Genomic DNA, 23,766 nt, shown 5'->3' on the forward strand with positions numbered 1-23,766 from the left:
CCCTTTTCAGTAAGGGGGGCCCCCCTCAGCCATGGCCCATTCCTTTTCCTTTTTAGTGTAACTGGGTGGAGGGACTTCTTCCGGGCCTGTTAGGGCCATGGTGAGGGAAGGGGCTCTGTTCATGTCCTCACTGGCTGCGGTCTTGGCTGCCTTATCTGCCGGATGATTTCCCTGCACTATGCGGTCATCTCCTTTCTGGTGTCCTTTACAGTGCAGGATTGCTACTTCCTTTGGAAGCCAGACGGCTTCGAGGAGTCTCAAAGGTATCTCCTCTTTGTTCTTGATAGCTTTTCCTGCTGTGGTTAGGAGGCACCTTTCCTTGTAGATGGCTCCATGTGTATGTACAGTAGCAAAGGTGTACCGAGAGTCAGTATAGATACTGACTCGCTTGCCTTCACCGAGGGTGAGGTCTTGGACTAAGGCATATAATTCAGCCCGTTGAGCTGACCATCCAGCTGGTAATACCTTAGCTTCTAGGACTTCAGTGGTTGTGGTTGCCGCATAACCCGCTTTCCGGGCACCCTCTTGTAGGTAACTGCTGCCATCGCTGAACAGCATGAGCTCTGGATTCTTTACGGCTTGATCCCGCAGATCTGGACAGCTTGCTTAGATTTCATCAGTCACCTTGGAGCAGTCATCGTCTGGTTCCCCCTCTTCAATGGGGAGAAAGGTTGCTGGATTTAATGTCCTTACTGTTTCGAGGGTGACCCGCAGGTTTTTGCAGAGGAGCCCTTGGTATTATGCTAGCCGAGGGTTGGAAAGGAAGCGGTGTCCCTGTGCGTTCATGAGGGACACAACTGCATGAGGGACCTTGACGTTAAGTTCTTACCCCGAGGGTAAGTTTGTCTGCCTCCTTGATGAGTAGGACTGTGGCTGCCAGCGCCCTGAGGCATGGTGGCACTGATGTAAATTTCAGTGGCTGCCACAGGGTCCAGCTTCTTTGACAGGTAAGCAGCTGGCCGTCGCCAGGGTCCAACAGTCTGGGTGAGTACCCTGAGCGCTATTTTTTCCTTTTCATGCACAAAGAGATTGAAGGGTTTTTCTACATCTGGCAGGCCCAGGGCTGGAGCCTGCCCCAGGGCAGTCTTTACCTCTCTGAAGGTGGCCTGTGCTTCCTCAGTCCAGGCAGGGGGTTCTCGATCTGGTCCCCCTAAGAGATCATAGAGTGGTCTTGCTATTGCCGAGGACACAGGGATCCAGATGCGGCAGAATCCTGCAGCCCCCGGGAATTCTCGTAGGCCCCTTTGTGTCTGGGGCTATGGCAGGGAGATGATGACCCTTTTCCTCCCTGGCCCTAGTTCTCTCTTCCCTTGGGTGAGGAGGAAACCGAGGTATCGGACCTGTTGTTGGCACATTTGTGCCCTCTTCCATGAGGCTCGGTACACTGAGTCTGACAGGAGCTGTAGGAGGGCCTTTGTGCCTTTTGTGCAGTCTTCTTGTGTGTCACTGGCAAGGAGGAGGTCATCCACATACTGGAGGAGGGTGCATTGTGTGGCCTCTCTTGGGAAGCTGGCGAGGTCTGCGGCCAGTGCTTCCCCAAAGAGGGTTGGTGAGTTTTTAAACCCCTGCGGGAGGCGCGTCCAGGTCAGTTGCATCTGGCGCCCTGTATCAGGTTCAGTCCATTCAGTGGCAAACAGTGGCTGGCTCTGGGGAGCTAAGCGGAGGCAGAAGAAGGCATCCTTCAAATCTAGGCAAGTGAACCATCTGGCTGACCCTGGGATTTGGCCGAGGAGGGTGTATGGATTCGGGACCACTGGGTGCAGAGAGATGGTCACCTTGTTGGTGGCCTTAGGTCTTGAACTGGTCGGTATCCCCCTCCTGGCTTCTTGACTGGCAGGAGTGGGGTATTCCAGGCAGACTGGCACTCGACTAAAACACCTGCTTCTTTGAGTTTGGCCAGATGTTCTTGGATGCCGATCTTAGCTCCTTGTGGAAGGGGGTATTGCCTTTGCCTCTGAGGTTGGGCTCCTGGGATCAGTTCAGCAGTGATAGGGGCCCAATTCTGGCCTCGTCCATGTGGGTGGTTTTCCGCCCATACTGAAGGCTAGGCGAGTCTGAACTCCGGTAGGCTGCTCGGTTGGGCCTGGGCACAGAATAGCCTCCATTCTTCTTCCCTCGGCATGGTAATTGCTACTACCAGAGACGCCGTCTCCTCTTGCCTTGGGTTCATTCGGAGGCTAGTGTGTCCGGTGGGCTCAAAGGCCATCTGAGCCCTTAGCTTGGAGAGTATGTCTTGGCCCGGGAGAAGGATGGGGCAATCGGGCAGATAAAGGAATGCGTGTCGGACCTTGTGGCCCCCGAGTTCGCACTGGCGAGCCTGGCACAAGGGCTGTTGTATCGCCCGCGTCCCGGTGGCCCCAAGGACGGTCGCAGTCCTTTTGCTGAAAGGGGCCGCTGGGGAGGTGACAACAGAGTGCTTGGCCCCAGTATCAAACATAAAAGTCACTGGTTGGTCCCCCCCTTCATTCTGACCGTGGGCTCATGGGGGCCGAGGAGAAAGAGCCCGGTCCCCTCAGTCTGAGTCCATTCCCGCAAGGCCTGTGAGGGCCTCCTCTCGGGGTTCTTCCTGGTAGCGGCTGGGCTTCTGAGCCTTTCCCCCGTGGGGACATTTGTTTTTCCAATATCCTTTCTCCTTACGGTAGGCACACTGATCCCTTGCCAAGGGGGTTCTGGGCTTCCCCCCTTTCAGTGGTCGGGGTCTCCCCGCCTTTGTGTTGTCCTTTTCTTTCAGGGCGGCGGCGAGGAAGCTGACTTTCTTTTTCATCTTTTTGTCGGCTTCCCGTTCGGCTGCGCCCTCCCTGTTCTTGTAGACCTTATTGGCAATCTCTGTTAGCTGGGTGATGTTCATCCCGGCGAAACCCTCTAGTTTCTGGTTTTTTTCTGATGTCTGGGGCGGCCTGAGCCACGAAGGAGGTGTTTACCATCTGTTGGCTTTCCTGTGCCTTGGGGTCAAATGGAATGTATATCCTGTAGGCTTCACGTAGTCTTTTGTAGTAGTCCCCGGGGGACTCCCCTGGTTGTTGAGTGACCAAGGATACCTTAGTCATGTTCATGGGTTTCTTTTTTTTTTTCAAAGATTTTATTTATTTGAGAAAAAGTGAATGAGAGAGAGAGAGAGAGAGCACATGAGAGGGGGGAGGGTCAGAGGGAGAAGCAGACCACCCCGCTGAGCAGGGAGCCCGATGTGGGACTTGATCCTGGGACTCCAGGATCATGACCTGACTGAAAGCAGTCGCTCAACCAACTGAGCCACCCAGGTGCCCCAAGTGTTCATGGGTTTCTTAGCTCCTGCCTAGATTCCCTGGAGGAAGGCCTCCTGGTACCTGGACAGGTGGGCCTGTCCCTCGGTTGTGGTGAAGTCCCATGCTGGGTGCTCTTCGGGTGAGGCTGTATTAGCCCAGGCAGCAGGGTCGATGACTCCCGCTGGTGCGTGCTCTTCCAGGTACTGCCGTAACCTTTCATTATTCTCCTCCTTTCCTCTGTGTTAAACAGGGTGTGGAGTAACTGTTGACAGTCTTCACAGGTTGGCTGATGAGTATGGAAGAGGTAATCTATGAGGTCTACCATAGCCTGTGGTTTCTCAGAATAGGATGGGGTGTTATGTTTCCAGTTGAGGAGGTCGGAGGTGGAGAAGAGCTGATAATACATCATGGAACGGCCGGGTTGGACCATCCTGTCTTCATTGTGCCTCTCGGGTTCCCATGTCTCTTGTACTGGCATTTGGAGGGTGCTTGCGTCCGGCCTGGGGTGCAGCCGCTGGATCCTCTGGGCCTGGGGGTGCCGGTGAAACTGATGGCGGTGGAGTATCTGGAGCTGAAGGGCCAAGTGTAGACGGTCTTGGGGTTACGTACGGTGGGGGCAGGGTTGGTTTGTCCTTGGGATCTCTGGCTAGGATTTGTGGAGACTGGGGCTTTGCTGATTTTCTTTAGGTTGCTTGGATAAGGCGATTAAGACCTTGGCTTGTCCCTGCCTATTGTAAGCGAATCGCACCCAGGCGGGAAGGGTTTGAGCAATTCCTAGCCAGGAGTCAATGTACAGAAACTGGTCGGGGTGTCCTGGTTCTCCTGTTATGACTTGCCATACTCGATGAATCGTTGGGACATCCAGTGTCCCTTTTGAAGGCCACCCGACATTAAACGTGGGCCATTCCAATTCGCATAGGGTTCTCAACTTGCTGGGGTTCATCCTCACTCCATAGTCTCCCGAAAACCCCTTCTTGAAATTTTTGATCATGGTCTCTAGAACCGTAGGTTTACTCTGCCCTAACCCCACGGTGATGTTCCCGTGTGTTGGTGCAGAGGCAGACAAAGAGGGGGTACCTCCTGAGGTGAGGAGACCAATCAGATGCCCATCTGGCCGTGTCCTGAAGGAGTTAAGTGAGGCTTAGCCCTAGCAGTCTCAGCGTTGTGACTTATGATCGGAAGCTATTCCAATGCCGCTATAGACTGTATGCCGTTCACCACGGAATTGCAGATGGGCCCACTCGGACACCGTAGGCTTCTGGGGACCTTAAGGGTGCCCGCCCGTGGAGTCACAGAATCAGTCCGCTTGAGCAAGCCAGGTCGGATTGCACAATCACTCACACATTCACTCTCCAGAAGTTATTACATTCCCTCCCTGGGAATCCCTACCTGTGAGACCTCTAAGAGGTCTTTGGGAGGTGATCAGGCTCCCCTTCCACCCCATTGGGGGTGGGCCTGTTTGGATCCTGGGGCCCCAGGCCTTACCGGAATCCGACGTCGGGACCAGGTCCTCACCTGCCAAGTCTCCTTGAGTCTGGCGGGAACAGTGGAGCAGGGCTGGCCCGAGGTGACCGGGGCAGGAGACTGCTGAAAATTAGGCAGGGCGTGCCATCTCCATTACGATGTCTCGTTCCGTCACCGCCCTGCTGTTGCCCCCAAACCGGTGGCAACAATGGGCCAGCGCGGTTGGGTTTCCTGGTCAGGAAACCAAATGTTATGGAACCTGGACTGGATCGCCCGACGGAAGAACCAAGCAGCACTCCAAGATCTTGGAGGATAGGAGGTTTAACACTGGCGGGCTCAGAGGAGAATGGTCTCCAAAGGTCTGAGCCCCGAGCACAAACAAAGGGGGTAATTTATACACTTCTACTTCCTCATACTTGGCACTTTTGGCACGTGCACAAAGTGGGGCAGGGAGAGGAACCCGGATTGGCGCGAGCAGGAAGCAGAGCAGGAAGAAGAACCCGGAAGAGCCCCGGGTCGGGCTGGGACTCCCTTGCTGGCTCGGTGGGCCATCTCAGGACACAGATTTCCCTTATCAGTGTAAGGGTTGAGGCCAAGGAGGCCATCAGTCAGGGTCTCCTGAAGAACAATCAATAGGATATTACCCCCCTCTCCAATCTGTATCTATTTTCTACCTGTCTGTCTATCTATCTATCTGATCTTGCTCTAGCCCTCTATATATTTATTTTAAAGAATTGGCCTGCTTTCAGTTTGGCACGTCCAAAATGTTTAGGGCAGGCTGGCAGGCTGGAAACCCAGACAAGGGCTGACCCTGCAGCCTTAAGGCAGGGTTCCTTCTACTGTGGGAACCTAGGTGTTTGCTCTTGAGACAGGCCTTCTCCTGTGTGAATGAGGCCCATCCACATTATTGAGGGTACTCCGTACATTAACTGCATCTCCAAATACCCTCATAATGACGTCTAGGTTAATGTTGATTAAATCACTGGGTGTGATAGCCAGGCCAGGCTGACACATAAAATTAACCATCACAGAAGCTAAGAGGGAGTAGTTGAAGAAAGAAGAAAGAAAACTCTGGAAGCCAAGGGAAGACGACTGTCACCAGCCTTGTCAGGTGATGCTGAGAGGTCACGCAGGATGGGGGTGGAGAAGGGGCTGTCGGGTTTTTGGGGAAGAGGCGAGCAGCCTGGGAGGAGTTGGGCAGGAACATGATGACAGCAGTTGCAGGAGAAGGAGGGGCCACGAGGGAGAGAGAGGGTGTGCAGACATTCCTGTGAGACATTTGTCATTAGCTGTCTCATCCCCCAAATCAGGCAGCTGTGTACAGCCAGCCCTGGAGGTTCACTTGGATTTTCTCTGGGCCACGGGGCTGTGTCCTGCGGCCCACATTTTAGAGATAGGCTTGTTCAAACTTGGCTGGGATTGCAGTCTCTGGGATCCGCCCGAGAGTCAAGAAGCTCTTGTCCCTCAAAAGGGACAGACTTTCAAAATGAACAAGTCAGGAAACGACAGATGTTGGCGGGGATGTGGAGAAAGGGGAACCCTCTACACTGTTGGTGGGAAGGCAAGCTGGTGCAGCCACTCTGGAAAACAGTATGGAGGTTCCTCAAACAGTTGAAAATAGAGCTACCATACGATCCAGCAATTGCACTACTGGGTATTTACCCCAAAGATACAAATGTAGGGATCCGAAGGGGTACGTGCACCCCGATGTTTGTGGCAGCAGTGTCCACAATAGCCAAACTGTGGAAAGAGCCAAGATGTCCATAGGCAGATGAATGGATAAAGAAGAGGTGGTATATATACACAATGGAATATTATGCAGCCATCCAAAGGAATGAGATCTTGCCATTTGCAACAACGTGGATGGAACTGGAGGGTGTTATGCTGAGTGAAATAAGTCAATCAGAGAAAGACATGTATCATATGACCTCACTGATATGAGGAATTCTTAATCTCAGGAAACAAACTGAGGGTTATTGGAGTGGTGGGGGGTGGGAGGGATGGGGTGGCTGGGTGATAGACATTGGGGAGGGTATGTGCTATGGTGAGCGCTGTGAATTGTGCAAGACTGTTGAATCACAGATCTGTACCTCTGAAACAAATAATGCAATATATGTTAAGAAAAAAGAAAAAGAAGAAGATAGCAGGAGGGGAAGAATGAAGGGGAGTAAGTCGGAGGGGGAGACGAACCATGAGAGACGATGGACTCTGGAAAACAAACTGAGGGTTCTAGAGGGGAGGGGGGGTGGGGAGATGGGTCAGCCTGGTGATGGGTATTAAAGAGGGCACATTCTGCGTGGAGCACTGGGTGTTATGCACAAACAATCATGGAACACTACATCAAGAACTAATGATGTAATGTATGGTGATTAACATAACAATAAAAAATTATTAAAAAAAAGGGACAGCCTTTCAAGAATACAGTTGGGGGTGGTGCCTGGGTGGCTCAGTTTGTTAAGCGTCTGCCTTCGGCTCAGGTCATGATCCCAGGGTCCTGGGATGGAGCCCCACATCGGGCTCCCTGCTCAGTGGGAAGCCTGCTTCTCCCTCTCCCACTCCCCCTGCTTGTGTTCCTTCTCTCACTGTGTCTCTGTCAAATAAATAAATAAAATCTTAAAAAAAAAAGAGTACAGTGGGGGTTCCCAGGAGGTTCTGATGGGGTTGTCAGCCTGACCTGCAGTGAGCGGCAGGGGGAGACTCCCCTTGAGCACTGTACTGTGCACTGCAGGGAACCCAGGAAGCGGGTTAAAGTTACACAGGATGGTGGATAGGTGGCAGTGTATGTCTGTCAAACTGGGTTAAAAATAAGGATAGAGTCTCTAGCCCAGAATCTGCTTAGCATTACAGGAATGGGAATTTTTGCCATTTTTAATACCATATTAGGTGTTAATGGAATGAACTTACTGACAATAATGTTATTTCAAGTCTTTCTGACTCAGGCTTCAGGTGGCCAAGAGGTGATGTGTGGTGCTTACAACGGCAAGTGCTGCCTTTGTCTTCCCTATCATAAAGACAGGACTTTTCTGTGTGTGGAGGGATTTATAATTGAGACTTTTATTTGCTCTCATGAAACAAGCATTTGTGCAGCCAAGTAAGGTATTAACTGTAATTGCCGAGGGCCACTGAAAAGTCCAGCCACCACAGTGACCTGAATAAACAGATCGAACACAGAGTGAGAGGGGTGCTGTGCAGTGAGGATTTGTGGCCATTTAGCAAGTCAGGGCACCACGTCGTAAGATACAACTTCAGTCTGGAAAGCTTAGACCCCATAGATGAGCAAAGAAGATTATTTACCACTTAAAATGCATTTAGAAAATTTGAGAAGTACCAAAATCTTTCATAAAACCGAAGTCACGCCTCTGTTATCATTGCTTATCATTACTTTGATGACCTTTCTTTTTCATGTTTTTGAAACATGAACAGGTCTGTCCTGCTACATGTATATTTCGTATCCTGTATAACGTAGCATCATGTTGTGAACATTTTCTTAAGTAATCGACATTCTTCAAAAACAGTATTTTTAACGGGATCTAATGCTCTGTCCTGTGTCTGTTTCAGTATCCAACTCTTTTCTTACATTAGGGTTTTGATATTTTGTAGCTTAGGTCAAGATCTCTTTCTTCCCAGGACATCATCTGACCCTCATGGCGGCATGTCATTAGTGACGCCGTCTGAGCCGGCTGGTTCTGACGGGAGAATTTGTGGATGGGGGCGCCGCAGGTGATTGGGAAGGCATCTGTGTAGACGGTCCTGACTGCTCTGGTTCTCTGTAGTGGGGAATCACTTGGTCTGTTTGCCAAAATAAACTGCCTTTAGAATGAATCACACTGAATGTTGGCATTTGTTTTAACATTTCTGGAGAAGTGTAATGCTTAGGAGTGCAGGCTCCAGAGCCAAACTGCTGGGTTATTGTTTTGCCTGAGCCACTTGGGAGCAGTCGGGACAGGGTGGGGACTGTTGGTCCCGTGCAGGATGGGCATAATTAGTGTGACTGTCTCATGGAATTACTGTGAGGACGCGCGGAGACAATCCTGACAAAGGATAAAGCGCAGCGCATACTACGCACTTAGTACTAAGTAAATACTATGATTTTATCATATTCTGCAAATCCATGGGCTTTGGAGCCGGATCTGCGACTTAGGAGCTGTGCGGCTTTGGGCCAGTTATTTAACCGCTGACCTTTGGTACTTTAATCTGTAAGACAGGGTCACTTCATGATGTTGTTGTGAGGCTTGAATGGGACAGTTCCTGTTGTAGCATGGTAACGGGCACGCGCTGAGCGTGTGGGTGCTGATTGCTGTCCGTAGTGGGACAGACCGGCCACCTGACGTGACAGGACATTGATGTGGGTTTAGTGCTACAGAAATGCTGCAGTTCTGTTTTATTCCAGCGAAGTAGTCGTGTGAAATACGCATTTTTCTATTTGAGTTGATTCATTTACAAGGGAAGGGAGGAATTTTGTGACTTAGTAAAGCAGCCATCAGATTTGATATGATTTTCAGCAGATTAATGCATTTTGAGTTTTTCTTCTTGGCCTTCATAAAGACTATGCATTAAGAACATACAGGGGAGAGAGATTCCCCCTTAGCCGAAGCTGATTGGTTGAGAGTCCAGGGCAGAAGAAGAACCATTAGCTGGGTGGGAAAAGGGGTGGCTGAGGTGAGGGAAGGCTCTGAGCGAAGACCCTTAGGCAGGGGTGCGCCTGGCGCCTGCACGGGAGTCATGCACAATCCTTCAGTTCATTTATTCATTGAGCGGTGCTTGTGGGGAACCTGCTGTGTGCTGCTCCTTGTTCTGGGCCCTCTGGGGTCAGCTGTGACCAAAACAGGGAAAAAAATCCCTGCCATTGTGGGAGATTCTTCCAGGTATCTACTTGACTCACTTCCTTGGTACCTTCAACTCCTTGCTCGAATATCTTCTCATGAGGCTTCCTGACCAGCCTGCTGAAAATAGCATCTCTGCCCTGCCCCTTACACCCTATTTCACCCTTCCTTGCCTTAGTGTGTCCTGCACAGCACTTATCTCTGCTGCCTTCCCCATTTTGACCTGTTAGGTTCAACACTGACCAGCAGTTTCTGGCACATGGTAGGATCTCAGTAAATATTGCTGGATAATGCACAAGAGCATGGAGAGCTTTGTGAGCTCAGAGACAGGTGCCTTTGCTGCTTATACATAGGCAGGGGAGGAGGTGTTGTGAGTCCTGAAAATGATGAGTACTGGCGTCCTGGCACAGTTGCCACCATGTGGAGGTGGGGAGGACATGGAGCTGCAGGGGCCAGGTGGGCGTGGCCACGAGGCAGGGCAGGTAGCTGGGAGTGAGATCGGAAGGGCCTTTGTAGGGGCACCTGGGGGGCTCAGGCTCAGGGTCATGATCTTAAGGTCCTGGGATCGAGCTCTACCTATGCTGGGCTCCATGCTCAGTGGGGAATCTGCTTCTCCCTCTCCCTGCGTGTGTTCTTTCTCTGTTGCAAATAAATAAATAAAATCTAAAAACAAAAACAAAGAAGGGCCTTTGTATGTGCTCCTAAGGAAATTTGACTTAATTAAGACCAAATCGAGAATCTTAGTGAAAAAAGTGTTTTGAAGACTAGGCTCAGTAAATATTTATTCAGCTGTCAAAATAAACATTGAGTTCAAAATCTTACTTTAAGAGGTCGTGTTGACCTGTGCTTTACAGGCAGGGCAGGTAGTGGGATACACTTTTTTTTTTTTTTTAACTTTGAAAATGCTGTTAGAGAAGTAGGGCTGTTAGAATGCTTTCTCTGTGCTAGGTTTCTGCTGTGAGCTTTCTTTCAAGACTCGTGTGCTGTGATAATCTCTTCATGGGTCTGTTTCTTTTCTGTCAGTAAAGGATTTGATTTTAGAATATTAAAATTTTATTATTTGTGGTGACCTGTGGACAGACTCCCTTCGAAGAACGTTTCCTTACTCTTCCATGTGGGAATGGAGCAAGAACAGTACTGGGTAAATGCCCGTGCTTCTGAGCTCAGAGCCATTGCTGTGAGCCTTACCACCTCTCTTTGCAATGAGATGGAGAGAATATGTTTATTGGTCATTTCACCGATTCCTCTGTGTCTGTTTCTGCCCCCCCCCCCGCCCCCACTCTGAAAGGGAAACAAGCAGTAAACCAAACAAATGCTGCTTGAAAGCCAGACTTGAACTGTTAGGACAGCTCTCTGAGCACTCACTTGGGTTAAAACCAGCAAGTTCAGGTACCATTTTGCTGCTCTTGAGACACCAGGTAGGAAACCAGCCCTGTTTGCACGCAGGCCACCGTTGGCAGGTCAGGAGTGCCAGGGAATGTCCGGGCAGATCGTGTGCGGGCTCCTTGTCACGCCCCGCTGCTCCCGGGACGTCTGGTGTCTGTCCTGTCATCAGGAATCCCGCGGACCCGTGTCAGGAGCGACAGGCCGGCTCTCAGCAGGGTGGATGGCACGTTGGTGATAAGGATGAGGAACGCTTGGTGGCGGGCATGGCCGAGGGGCTGAGGACCGGCCTCATTGTGGCTCCTGAGTAACTTATTTCTGGCATCTTCATGGGCAGGAGCAGCGTGCTGACTCAGGTGCAGGGGGCCTAGAGGCTGGGTGGTGAGGTGAGGTCTGACTTCTTGTCTTTGTATAACTTTGCCACTCAAATTTTGCTTGGGGTGAGGGGAAAGGTGAATTTTTTATTTTTAAAGATTTTATTTATTTGACAGAGAGAGACACAGCGAGAGAGGGAACACAAGCAGGGGGAGCGGGAGAGGGAGAAGCAGGCTTCCCGCGGAGCAGGGAACCCGATGCGGGGCTCGATCCCAGGACCCCGGGATCATGACCTGAGCCGAAGGCAGATGCCCAACGACTGAGCCACCCAGGCGCCCGGAAAGGTGTATTTTTATAGTTGAATGTTGAGAAATTTTTTCCTTGGTTAGTTAAGGAAAAATGGGATTTTCGATCTCCTGTTTGTAATGTCCAGCCTGGTTGGTGATTGTAAGAATTGTTCACCCTCCTTCCGCCAGGGGGGCTTGAATTAGTACGTCCTCTAATTCCTGCTGCTTTGGGTGTCGTGCTTTTATAGCCACGATGTGTTTTTTTGCTGTTAGGAGAAGGGAAGTCATTTGGCCTTGGTTGGCCCCCCGGGGCAGGACTCCGTTTACCCTTTGGAGTTGTTTATACTAAGCACTGCTGCACCCGCACTGGGATTGTGCTGTGTGTGTGCGGGGGGCAGGGGGCACACTGGAAGCGGCTTGTTATCAAGGTCCGCAGCACGTTCAGAGAGGGGTCACCCGGTTATTGAGAGGTCTTAGTGGAGCTGCTGTGTGGAGGGAGATGGAAGGAAATGGCTCTGTGGCACTTGAGAAGGAAGATTTGGTGGGGAGCCCTGAGGGCACTCTTGTGGAAAGGGGTGAGCAGTGGTGCCGGTGGCCAGACCACGTGCCACGGTGGGGGGGGGGGTTCAGCTCTGTGCAGGGGGCAGCTGTCCCACCTCCTGTCCGTCCCGTGCGGCTGGGTCGGAACTCCCTGTGACGGGAGGGACGCTGTGTGCACAGTGGTTGCAGTGCAGGGGTGCGTGTGTGAGGTGGGGTCTGAGCCCTCGCCATGGCTTGTTCAGCTCTGTGACCTCGGCAGCTGCTTGACCTCACTGGACCTCAGTATCCTCGTCGGCAGATGGGGCATATGGTCCCCACTTGGTGCTGCTGTGGGGAAGATCCATGAGTTGGTACTTGGAAGCGCTTTCACCAGCACCAGGCACGTAGTAAGCAGCGTTACCACGTTCCGTAAATGGTGGCTGGTGATGTTCTAGATGCCCTCGCATCCAGGCCCGGTTGATGGATCTTCAGGACCCACGGTGGGCTTCAGATGATCGACTTTTCTGTTTTTCAAGTTCCCAGGGATTTTCCTAGTTTCCTCTGCTCTCTCTGTGCAGCGGCTGCTGATTTGGGGATTGTTGTAGAGCTGGGCTCAGCTGCAGAGTGGGGCGCCCCTTCCCTGGGGCCCCTCGCCTTGCTGTTGCGCAGGTCTCTTTGGTTTTATTGCTTAACACCAGAGCGGAGTTTCTTAGCCTTGGTGCTGTGGACATTCGGGCCGGATGATCCTCTTCTGTGGGGGCTGCCCTGTGCACGGTGAGAACTTCAGCGGCACGCGCGGCGTGTACCCGCTGGGTGCCAGGAGCATCCCACCTCCCCATTCCTGACTATCACACACATCTCCGCACAATCCTGAATGCCCCGTGGGGGCAAACTCGTCCTTGGTTGAGAACCTGTGCCCTGGGGAGAAGCGTGAGATTACTGAGGGTCAAGAATTTAGTAGCCACGATTACATATTCTTATTCGTGGTTCCTGAGTTACTTGCTGGAGTGCTTTTCCTTCCCTTCCCCCCTTTATTCCAGAGTTCAGTAGAGCCAACATCCTTTACTCTGCTTCTCTCTCTCTCTCTCTCTCTCTCCCTCTGTCTCTCATGAATAAATAAATAAAATCTTAAAAAAAAAAAAGAGAGAGAGAGAGAGCCAGACTCGTGATGCGGTCCGGGCACCACAGACCTCCCCCCGGGGCTGCTGTGTCATGTGTCTGTGTGAAGGAAGCTGCTTGCTGGTGGGGAGGCATCGGAGCGGGGTTCCAGGACGACGGCTCTGTGTCCAGAGGGGGGGCAGTTCCTTGTGGGCGAGTGGGTTGAGGTCAAGGGTTGGTCCTCCGTAAGTCCGTTGAGATTACTGGGCCACATTAGAATTTCTCAGCTCCCAGTGAGGCTTGGAACTGGGGTCAGGCCTGGAGCTCCCTGTGCATAGCAGCCCCCGGGAGGGAGTCCAGTGTTTGATGCACTTGGATCTGGGCCTGCGCTTCCTTCCTCACACGGGCAGAGGGTGGTAAGGCAGGGAAGGTCTAGAGACCGCAGGTCCCTCCGGCCTCCCCCCCCGTGTGGCCTGGTGTGGGGCCTGCCTCTTTGGCAAGTCCTCCATTCATCATGGCTTTCTACTGGATTGCCCTGTGTGTAAAAATTCCACTTACAATAAAACAAACCCATTTTTGAGGAGATTGGGCAAGTCTGCATAGCCATAGAATTGGCACCACAGTTAAGACAGAGAACGTGACCGTCGCCTGTACACGGTCCCTGCCCTCTCCCCGGCCATCCCTGTCCCTTGGCCCTGGCTGCTGGAGAGCACGGACCTGCTGTCTGTCACGGCACGTCAGACTTGACTTTCTGGGGCTGCACGCACGTGGAATCATATGGTGCATCCTCTGTTCCCTGTACTCAGTTTGTGCTTTGGAGCTGCAGCTTACTCGTTTTTGTGCCAGGTAGCACTGCTGTATGATACCCCACAATGGATCTTTTCCCCCCACCAATGCAGAATTTGGCTTGTTTCTGGGTTTTGGCTACCACAGAAAACCTGTGCTGAACATCTGGGTACAAGTCTGTGTGGATATGTGTTTTATTTCCCTTGGGCAAATACCTGGGAGTGTAATTGCTTTGTTATATGATAAGTGTATGTTTAACTGTATAAAGACCAGCAGACTTTGACCAGAGTGGTTGTGCCATCTGTTCCTATCTTAACCTGAACTTGCTCTGTAATGGACTTAATTAGTATGATCCTGATTACAGAGGCTTTTGACTGTCTTTTCATGTTGATCATTTGTGTACCTTTTTTTGTGAAATGTCTAAACTTTCTGCCTATTTTTTTATTGATTTGTTTTATTGAGTTGTAAGAGTTGTTTTTTTCATTCTGGATACAAGTCCTTTGTTAGATATATGTATGGCAAATATTTTTTTTCTAGTCCATGATTCGTCTTTTCATTTTCTTAGTGGTATCTTTTGTTTGTTTATTTTTTTAAAATTTTTTTAAAGATTTGATTTATTTATTCATGAGAGAGAGAGAGAGAGAGAGAGGCAGAGGGAGAAGCAGGCTCCCAAGGAGTGGGGAGCCCCGATGCGGGACTCAACCCCAGGACCCCGGGATCATGACCTGAGCCGAAGGCAGACGCCTAACCATCTGAGCCACCCAGGCGCCCTTGTTTGTTTATTTTTAAGTAATGTCTGCCCCCTACGTGGGGCTCGATCTCATGACCCAAGATCAGGAGTCACATGCTCCACTTACTGAGCCAGCCAGGCACCCGTCTTAGTGGTATCTTTTGAAGAACAGAAGTTTTTCATTTTATGAAGTCCAGTTATCCATTTTTATCTTTTTTTTTTTAAAGATTTTATTTATTTATTTCACAGAGAGAGAGGGAACACAAGCAGGAGGAGCGGGAGAGGGAGAAGCAGGCTTCCCGCTGAGTGGGGAGCCTGATGCGGGGCTCGATCCCAGGACGCTGGGATCATGTCCTGAGCCGAAGGCAGACGCTTAACGCCTGAGCCACCCAGGCGCCCCTCCATTTTTATCTTTTATGGCTAATACTTTTTTTATGTATCATCAAAGAAATTTTTTGCCAACATCAAAGTCATGAAGATTAAAAAAATTTTCTTCTAGAGATTCTATAGTTCTAGCTTTACATTTAAGTCTGATCCATTTTCAGTTACACTGTTTATATGAAGGGTGGTAGTGAGTGTCCACATCCTTCCATGGATATCAGTTATTCTAGTGTCATTTTTTGAGAAAGACTGTTTCTTCCCTATTGAAGTGCCTAGGCGACTTTGTCTAAAATCAGTTGGCTACATATATATGCAGTGGCATTTTTATTGCATGAATGAGAAATTGGGTTTTACATATTATTTCTCTGAAGGCAACTCAAGATCTTGCAATGCTTCTGAAGTATCTTAATGAACATTCATGTTCATACTCTGGTGAATTATTTCTTAATTAAAAAATCCATTACAGAGATATGACAAATAATTGCAGTAACCCTAGACCAGATCCTGGACTGGAGGGATAAAAATGCTGTAAAGACTGCTAATAGGTCAAGTGACAAACCTGGAATAGGGATAATAGACTGGCTAAAAGTTTTGTGTTCATGTAAGTTTACCAAGTTGACAGTTGTGCTGTGGTAACGTAAGAGAATGTCCCTGATTTTAATAGACACACACTAAAGTGTTTAGGAATAAAGGACCGTGATGCATATAATTTACTCTCAAATGAGTAAAGAAATGTGTGTGTGTGTGTGTGTGTGTGTGTGTGTGTGTGTGTAGAGTGCCAACGATGGAACAGATGTGGTCAAGTATTCACAGCAGGTAAATCTGAATAAAGGGTGTGTACCACTTTTGCTACCTTGAAATTACTTATTTCCAAATGGAAAGTTTTTTCTTTTCAAATAAAAAGTAAAAAAAAAATCCATTACATCAATTTTTAGTATTTGCCTTTTCCAAAAAAGTAGGATTAAATGTATTAAAATAGCCGTTAACGGTGATTTTTTAAAAAAAGCTAGGTTACTGTGCTTATCTTGTTTGAAATGTAAATAGAAATTTACTTGAAAAATAAGTGGCCATTTTAGATGTAATCTACTCAATATTTAAAGTATTTTATGATGATGGCTTATGTTGCAAATTCTCTGTCTCTGAAACCCAGCTCTGAGTTCTGTTGGGTAAACTGTCCTAATTGAAATTTTCTGTTGATAGTTTCTATTTCTTAAAATATCTTTAAGTACCTAGTTTGATTGATGTGAGTGATTTAAAGTTACTAAGAGCCCTGTGCACAAGATCCCTGTGTATGTCTTAGTCAAGAAGACAGGATCACTGTTAAGTTCAGGCATCACTCCAGGGACTTAATGTCAACCCAGCTGTGTTTTACCAACTATGTTTTGTATTTGATCTATTTTCTGCCACAACAAAATCAACAGAAGAAGCCTTATAATCTGCCAGATACAGATGATCTATTCTAGGGCAGAAATGGGAAAGGATTTAGAGTGAAATCAGTATAGCCAGTAGGTTCTCATAAAGTGATGCTTAGTTGATCTGGTCAATGAGAGCCATTTTGTCCACTTGCAATGGAGAGTGAGAGCTACCTTGTCCACTTAATGATGGCCAATAAGAACTATCTTGTCCACTTACCGTGGTGAGAGCCATTTTGTCCACTTATCATGGTCAACAAGAACCATCTTGGCTGTTTGCTATGGTCAATGAGAGCCATCTTGTCCACTCCCATGGTCAGTCAGAGCCATCTTGTCCACTTACCGTGGTCGAGAGTCATCTTGTCCGTTTATTGTGGTCAGTAAGAGCCATTTTGTCCATTTACCATGGTCAGTGAGAGCCATCTTGTTCACTTACCGTGGTCAACGAGACCATCTTGTCCACTCACCGTGGTCAGTGAGAGCCATCTTGTCCACTCACCGTGGTCAGTGAGAGCCATCTTGTCCACTCACTGTGGTCAACGACAGCCATCTTGTCCACTTACCGTGGTCACCGGGAGCCATCTTGTCCACTTTCTGTGGTCAACGAGAGCCATCTTGTCCACTTACTGTGGTCAGTGAGAGCCATCTTGTCCACTTACTGTGGTCAGTGAGAGCCATCTTGTCCATTTACCATAGTCAGTGAGAGCCATCTTGTCCACAAGGGGGACCCATTGGTGTTTTATCTCACCACTTGTCCCTCTGAGTGTCTTAATTGACTTAGTTCAGGGATTTGCTTTTCTTCATCTCTAGTCATACAGTGAAGTTTAAATACACATTTGCACACAGAATATTCTATGTAAGTAAATCTTATTACAACCTGGATTCAGACCACCCTTAATTGAGTCTCTTCAGTTCTGCTGTTCTGCTATCTGTCCTATTCCACATTCCTATCATTGGTTGAGTACCTTCTGATCTTATGACATTGTTTTCTAAACTTTCTGACCTCTCCAGAATCTTCTTCTTTTTTTCTTTTAAAGATTTTATTTATTTGACAGAGAGAGACAGCGAGAGAGGGAACACAAGCAGGGGGAGTGGGAGAGGGAGAAGCAGGCTTCCCGCGGAGCAGGGAGCCCGATGTGGGGCTCGATCCCAGGACCCTGGGATCATGACCTGAGCCGAAGGCAGACGCTTAACTGACTGAGCCACCCAGGTGCTCCTAGAAGCTGCTTCCTCAGACCTTCACTGAGAGTACCTTCTCCACCCATCTCTACTAGAGGCAGTGAATTTCTCACTGCTCTGTCTGGTGGCCTGTGCTGAGGGCAGGGAGTCTAGATTAATAGTTCTTTGGGTGGATACCAAGAGGACACCGAGCGCCCAGGTAGCTCTCCGATGGCCTGTTCTGATGTAGTAATAACACTGAGGTCACTTAGAAGCATGAATGTGCTGCATGCTCTTCACATTGTCCTTCAAAATAACCACCACCCAGTTTGGAGATTGGGCAGCAGAAAATTCTTGGTTCATTGTATGGGGTATTCAGTTAAAAGCAGTTCCATATCTTTTGACAGTCATTTAAGGGCAGGATAACTCAGAGTCTTCCTGTGACTTTCAGGGAGCCACTGTGGCCCTCCTCCCTACACTGAGATGGGCCATCAGAGGCTCCCAGACAGACCCGGGCTTCCTCAGGGACCCGAGGGGCACCGCCCGACACGGGGTTGTTTTGAGTTCATGCCACAGAGCAAGGCTGTGGTCATCTTGGCCTGGAAAGGTTTTAGGGGAGTTGTCTGTGGTGGGATTTAAGAAATCAAAGTAAGTGAAAAACAACAGCAAAAAACTGAAAACAAGGCATGTCAGTAAAAGCACACTTAGAGATGTCAGATTTCAGGCAGGTGCTGTCCTTGGGCCCCTCCCACCCCCCCACACTCCTGCTGAATTCTTCTGTGATAGAAGCTGAGGTCTTTCCTTCCAGAAAATAGTCAGCCGGTCTCACCAGCATTTAGAAAGCAGGACCAGTTGCCAGTTGAGGCTTGCCTCTAGCATATGATGACCAAAATGTCAAGAATGCTTTTAAGTTGTGATTTTTTTTTAAAAGATTTTATTTATTTATTTGACAGAGACACAGCGAGAGAGGGAACACAAGCAGGGGGAGTGGGAGAGGGAGAAGCAGGCTTCCCGCGGAGCAGGGAACCCGATGCGGGGCTCGATCCCAGGACCCTGGGATCATGACCTGAGCTGAAGGCAGATGCTTAATGACTGAGCCACCCAGGCGCCCCTTAAGTTGTGATTCTTAACAGCAAACAGATACATAGTTTGTGTCCCCAAGTGACAACAGCTCTCTGAAAGGAGATGGGTTTTACTTTATCTGGTCCATCGGGCACTTGGTCCTGCAGGTCTTACCTCTTGGTGGTGTCGTGCACGAGCATCAGTGCCCAGGGTGACCCGCAGGTCTGTGTGTCCGTAGCTCTGGCTGTGGGGGATGCCCCCTTGACTCCGACAGGAACCAGACCCTCTCTTGTTGTTTCCGAGAGAGTTCTCCCCAAGGAGACCTAGCACAACAGTGATCATTCATGACACTGATCCTGGGACGGGATGTTGCTTGAAAGATCTGGGTTTGTAACTTGTCAAGAACAGACGGGTGCCTGACTGTGTGTGTGTGTGTGGGGGGGCAGTCAGTAGAAGATTGCTCCTCAAGAAATGGAAGAGGCTGGGCTTCCTGGGGACTGAGCACCCGCTTTGCCAAGAGCAATCAGGTTTGCGTGCATTGAAGTGCACAGGTGAGGACTGGCTGTGCACCGTTCTGGTGGCCGAGACCCTTCAGCGGTGCCTATCTGATGTGTTTATTCCTAGATGCTCTCTGAGGAGGGCTTCCCTGCCTAGGGTGTCTGCAGTGTGCAGCGTTGTTTTCCTTTCAGTAGAAGGTTGGAAGAAGGGGGGCGAGGGCAGCATCATGGTGTAGGTCAGGGCTCTGGGCTCCCATAGTGCTTCTCCCACTAGGGAGGGCCATGGACATCTAAAGTCAGAATCCCCCCTCATTCCTGGCCTTAGAGGCCAAGCCCAGATCTTCTCTCTCTCTCTCTCTTTAAAGATTTATTTATTTAAGAGAGAGCGTGCACATGTGTGAGCGGTGGCGGGGAGGAGCAGACCCCCGGCTGAGTGTGGAGCCCAGTGAGGGGCTCGATCTCATGACCCTGAGATCATGACCTGAGCTGAATCAGGAGTCAGATGCTTCACCCACTGAGCCACCCAGGCGCCTGCAGATCAGTTCTTAAAAGTAGCTTGTACATGAGACTTTTGAAGGTGCTAGAAGATGTGAGTTCAGTTTGGTGGCCGCTTGCTGATGGCTTCCCCGGCCCATCCCCAGCTAAGGCCCCCTGAAAGCCTCAGCCTCTGGCAGTTCTCTTCAGCCCAGTGACTGGAGGGTGCGCTCTGATTGATGGCAGTCTGCTGGCAGGTCATGAAGGTGGCATTTCTCCGTGCAGACCCTCAGGGGTGGAATCGGCGTGGGGACAGGTAGGGGACAGGATCACCAGTGGCCTCTCCTGGCCCCTGCTCCTGTCTCGTCCCGAGTCTAAGTGGGTGCTGGGCTCGCCGTTCGCAAGGGCGGCGGGGGTAAGGAAAGGGGTACTCTAACGCCACGTCATGTCACCTGTGGTCTGGGCCGTTGGGGACAGGAAGGTGTGCTTCGCCCTTCTGTTCCACGTGGGGAGGGATTGGCTGTCGGGACGGAGCTTACCGGAGGAGTCCTGCAGAGTCCCTGCCGGGACCAGAGCAGGGGCAGGTCCCACACCTTTAGTGTCACTGCGGGGTCTGGATGAAGTAGGGCTTTCTGGCTCCGGGAAGGAGCCTTCTGTACAGTTTTCTCAAGTGATGTTTTCTGTAAAAAATTGTCAGGATATGCCTACTTTCGCTTTCATTGTCCTAAATAATATCCTGTAGCCTGAAAGAACACATTTGTCTCTCATCAAAATCTGGTGAGATTTAGTAAAGCCCCCCATGCCCCGCAGGCTTCTGTTGGCCACCGAGCAGAATGTGAGTGGTGGAGGCCAGTGGGCAGCTCCCAGTGGCTCCCAAAGGCACCCTCCCTCCCTGGCCTCACCCTTCTGAAAAGGTTCAAGTATTAATTGGAAGACTCCCCCCCCACCACGTAATTATTAAGGCAAAATAACTAAAGATCCACTGTTCCTTTGGCCTTAGATTATTCTAGCAAGTCCGTTTGTTGGTTCATAGTGTGTTTTGGCCTCCTGGTCCTTGTGAAGTTCTCTCATTGCTGAAGGAGCACGTGGAGCAGATTTTCTGCTTTTGCTTGGTTCTTGTTGAGGAAAAGTACCGAGAGGCCGAATTTGTGGCGCAGGAACAAGACACGGTGGACGCTCCTTGACAGCAGTGACTTTGCTTTAGCTTTATCTTCCCACGTGGGTCGCAGGGTGTTGCTCACAGGAGTAGGGGGTGGGTTACCAGGATGGCGTGGGTGGGTGATTTCATCAAAAGAAACCCCTCTGCTTTGTGTCTTTTAGAATGTCGTTCTTTCAGGAGGTTCGACGATGTTCAGGGACTTTGGACGTCGGCTGCAGAGAGACCTGAAACGAGTGGTGGACGCCCGACTGAGACTCAGTGAGGAGCTCAGCGGAGGCCGGATCAAGGTAGGGGGCGGGTGGGACGGGCACGCTAGCCTGGCCGCTCTGCCCCGCTCCCACGGCTGGTCTCCCCCTGACCGATGAGCGAGCGGCGGGGGCCTGAAGTTGGAACAGGTTCGAGGCACTGTCTCAGCTGCACCGTGAGATTATGTTCGGAGATTTGCTGTCTGACTCCTTCCAAGTGTTGCTAGGGCCAAGGGCACTGGGCTGGCAGCAGCCGCCTGGCACCCACGCCGACCTGCGCCTGCCGGTTTCTCTGCCTTGTGAGAGATGGGGTCTGTTGTGTGATGACCAGCATCTAGGGAGAGGGGGTTCATGTGCCGTGAGGGGCTTCACGTCCTCGGGAAACATTCTCATTAAACGACAATAACCAATAGTAGGAGGGAGTTTCAGTGTGTGTCCCTCTGAGGTGATCGTTCTTAATGAGCAGGTGATGTTCCCTGGGCTTCCAAGCAGGACTGGGCTCTGGTGTGGGGTAAGTGGGAGCAAATATGCACCCTTTAACCTAGCGGATCACACTCTTGGCAAAGGGTCATTTTCACAGTAGTTTTGGGACACGTACTGTTACTTGGAATTAGCTCTACGATGCTAAAACATCTAATTTGTTTAGTAAAAAAAAATCAGTTGGGTTAGTTGCTTGGATTTTTTACTGTTTAAAAATGCCTTTTGCGTTGTGAACGACACACCCTCCTTGACTGGTGTGCTTTGTTCCCTGCACCACCCAGACAGGGGCCGGGCCTGGGTGGATTTGGCCATGGGAGTGGCTCAGACGCTTCCTTTCAGAGCCACATGTGGCTGATGCCACCACAGGGGGACTTGAGCACAAGGGAAGGGCCTCGTGCCATCAGCTGGGAGGAGGCCCCACATTGGTTGGCACTCAGAGCGGAGCTGTGCTCGTCTGCGGAGAGGTTATCAGGTGACCTGTCGTCTGGCCTGGCGAGTGACCCTACGTTACTCTGCTTTCCAGCCGAAGCCTGTGGAGGTTCAGGTGATAACGCATCATATGCAGCGCTACGCGGTGTGGTTTGGAGGCTCCATGCTTGCTTCAACTGTAAGTCCTTTTTTAGATTGCTCTGTATTTTCATTTCTGCGTTCTTTGTTGAGTATGAATAAATATTGTCCTGTGAAGGTTAAATAGTGTGTGTTCGAATTGTGTGTGGCACTTTTAGTTCCAGGAGATAGAAAAAATGTCTTAGAGGTAATTTCAGTTGCACGGCTAATCCTTGCTAATTAGGGGGTTACAGGTAATATGGATAAGTGAAATCCAGAAACAACCTCAGACATCTTGCATTAATCATTAATTCCGGTGACTTTTTCAAGTAATTATTCCTTTTTCTCCTCAAATTTGTGAATAACTAGTGAATTGCTAATTTAGGGTGAGCATGTAGCTGGTCCTAAGTGGGGGCTGAGTACATTTTAAAGAAATGAAATGAAGTCCTGGTTCGTAGCTCTGGCCTCGGAGGGGCGCAGCCCTTCCCGCAGGGGTCTGGCTAAGGAGTGGGGTGCCGGGTCAGGGGAGTCTCTGGCTTGCATCACGGTGTAGGACTCTGACCTCCTTTCGGGAAGGTCTCTCGATGCCCTCTAACCGCTGCCCCCCAGCCCGAGTTCTTCCAGGTGTGCCACACCAAGAAGGACTACGAGGAGTATGGCCCCAGCATCTGCCGCCACAACCCCGTCTTCGGAGTCATGTCTTAGTGTCCGCCTCGACACGGTCACCCGGTCACGTCGCGCCGGTGAGCAGGCACCGTCAGGGCCCACACAAGACCGCAGCTCCTGTAAATAGTGGCGTTTGGTGTCGATGTCGAGAAGCGTGCTTGCGTCGCCGAGTGCATGAGGCAGTTCAGTGCACGCCATCCGTGTGCCCGCTGTCCGACGGCCCTTCCCTCCCCGCCCCCTGCCTCCCCCGCCCACCCCCCTCCTCGCCTCCCCGGCTTCTAGTTGGCGAATTGAATTCTGGAGGAATTCACCTGCGACTTTAAAAATCGTTAGGGAAAAACGGAGAAGATGACGCAAAATAGTCCCCCCAGGAAAGAATATGGGGCTGCAAACCCTTTTCCTCCCAGCCTATTTTTGTAAATAAAATGTTATAAACTTGAAATACAAATTGATGTTTATATTTCCTATCATTTTGTATTTTCTGGTATTTGGTACAACTGGCTGATCCTAAGCACGAATAGATATTGGTGTCATGGAGTGCCGTAAAAAAAAGTTTTTAATTGTGAGGCATGTTCTGATATGTCTGTAGGCAAACAAAATAAAGCAGCAAACTTTTTTTTGCCACGTTTGCTAGAAAATGATTACACTTTCTTGGAGTGACATGAAGTTTCAACACTAAACACTGTTGTACAAGAATCATTACAGATAATGTATCTTTTCATTTTCCTGTTTGAACTTTCTGGAAGTGTTTTATGGAAGATGCCGGTTTGCTGTTGGTGAGTGTTGGATGAAATGCTGCCTTGCACCCTCGTAATAAAAGCACTTAGACTCTTTATAAAGATTTCCTGCTGTGCCGTGCTGGTCTTTTGGTTTTCCCCTCCGTGCCCATTACTTCTTTTAAAGAAGGTTGAAGTCTGTTTCCCGTCACTAGAGGATTTGGCAGTTGGTACCAAGCTTGCGGAAGGCGATTTCCCGGAGGGAGGAGGACTGCCTGTCCTCAGTGACTGCTCCGTCCCACCGGGGACACGCCGTGGAAATG

General features: G+C 50.0%; 1 protein-coding gene across 9 annotated transcripts in view; it reads left to right on the forward strand.

Annotated features, from left to right (window-relative positions):
* The window catches only part of ACTR3B (actin related protein 3B), an 89,619-nt gene extending 66,053 nt beyond the window's left edge, over positions 1-23,566 (forward strand). For 8 of the 9 annotated variants that reach the window (XM_028089247.2, XM_088018419.1, XM_088018416.1 and 5 more), the window contains 3 exons: positions 20,952-21,077; positions 22,039-22,122; positions 22,671-23,566. In XM_028089247.2, coding sequence (XP_027945048.1) covers positions 20,952-21,077; positions 22,039-22,122; positions 22,671-22,766 — 306 coding nt within the window. In that variant the 3' untranslated portion in view covers positions 22,767-23,566. The remainder of the gene's footprint in view (positions 1-20,951; positions 21,078-22,038; positions 22,123-22,670) is intronic. The other variant, XM_088018417.1, reaches the window with a different exon arrangement.
* Positions 23,567-23,766: the final 200 nt, after the last annotated feature.

Source organism: Eumetopias jubatus, unplaced genomic scaffold (genome assembly GCF_037043125.1).
Source record: "Eumetopias jubatus isolate StellerSeaLion01/CBP00866 unplaced genomic scaffold, mEumJub1_p1.0 scaffold_14, whole genome shotgun sequence".
Classification (NCBI taxonomy): domain Eukaryota; kingdom Metazoa; phylum Chordata; class Mammalia; order Carnivora; family Otariidae; genus Eumetopias; species Eumetopias jubatus.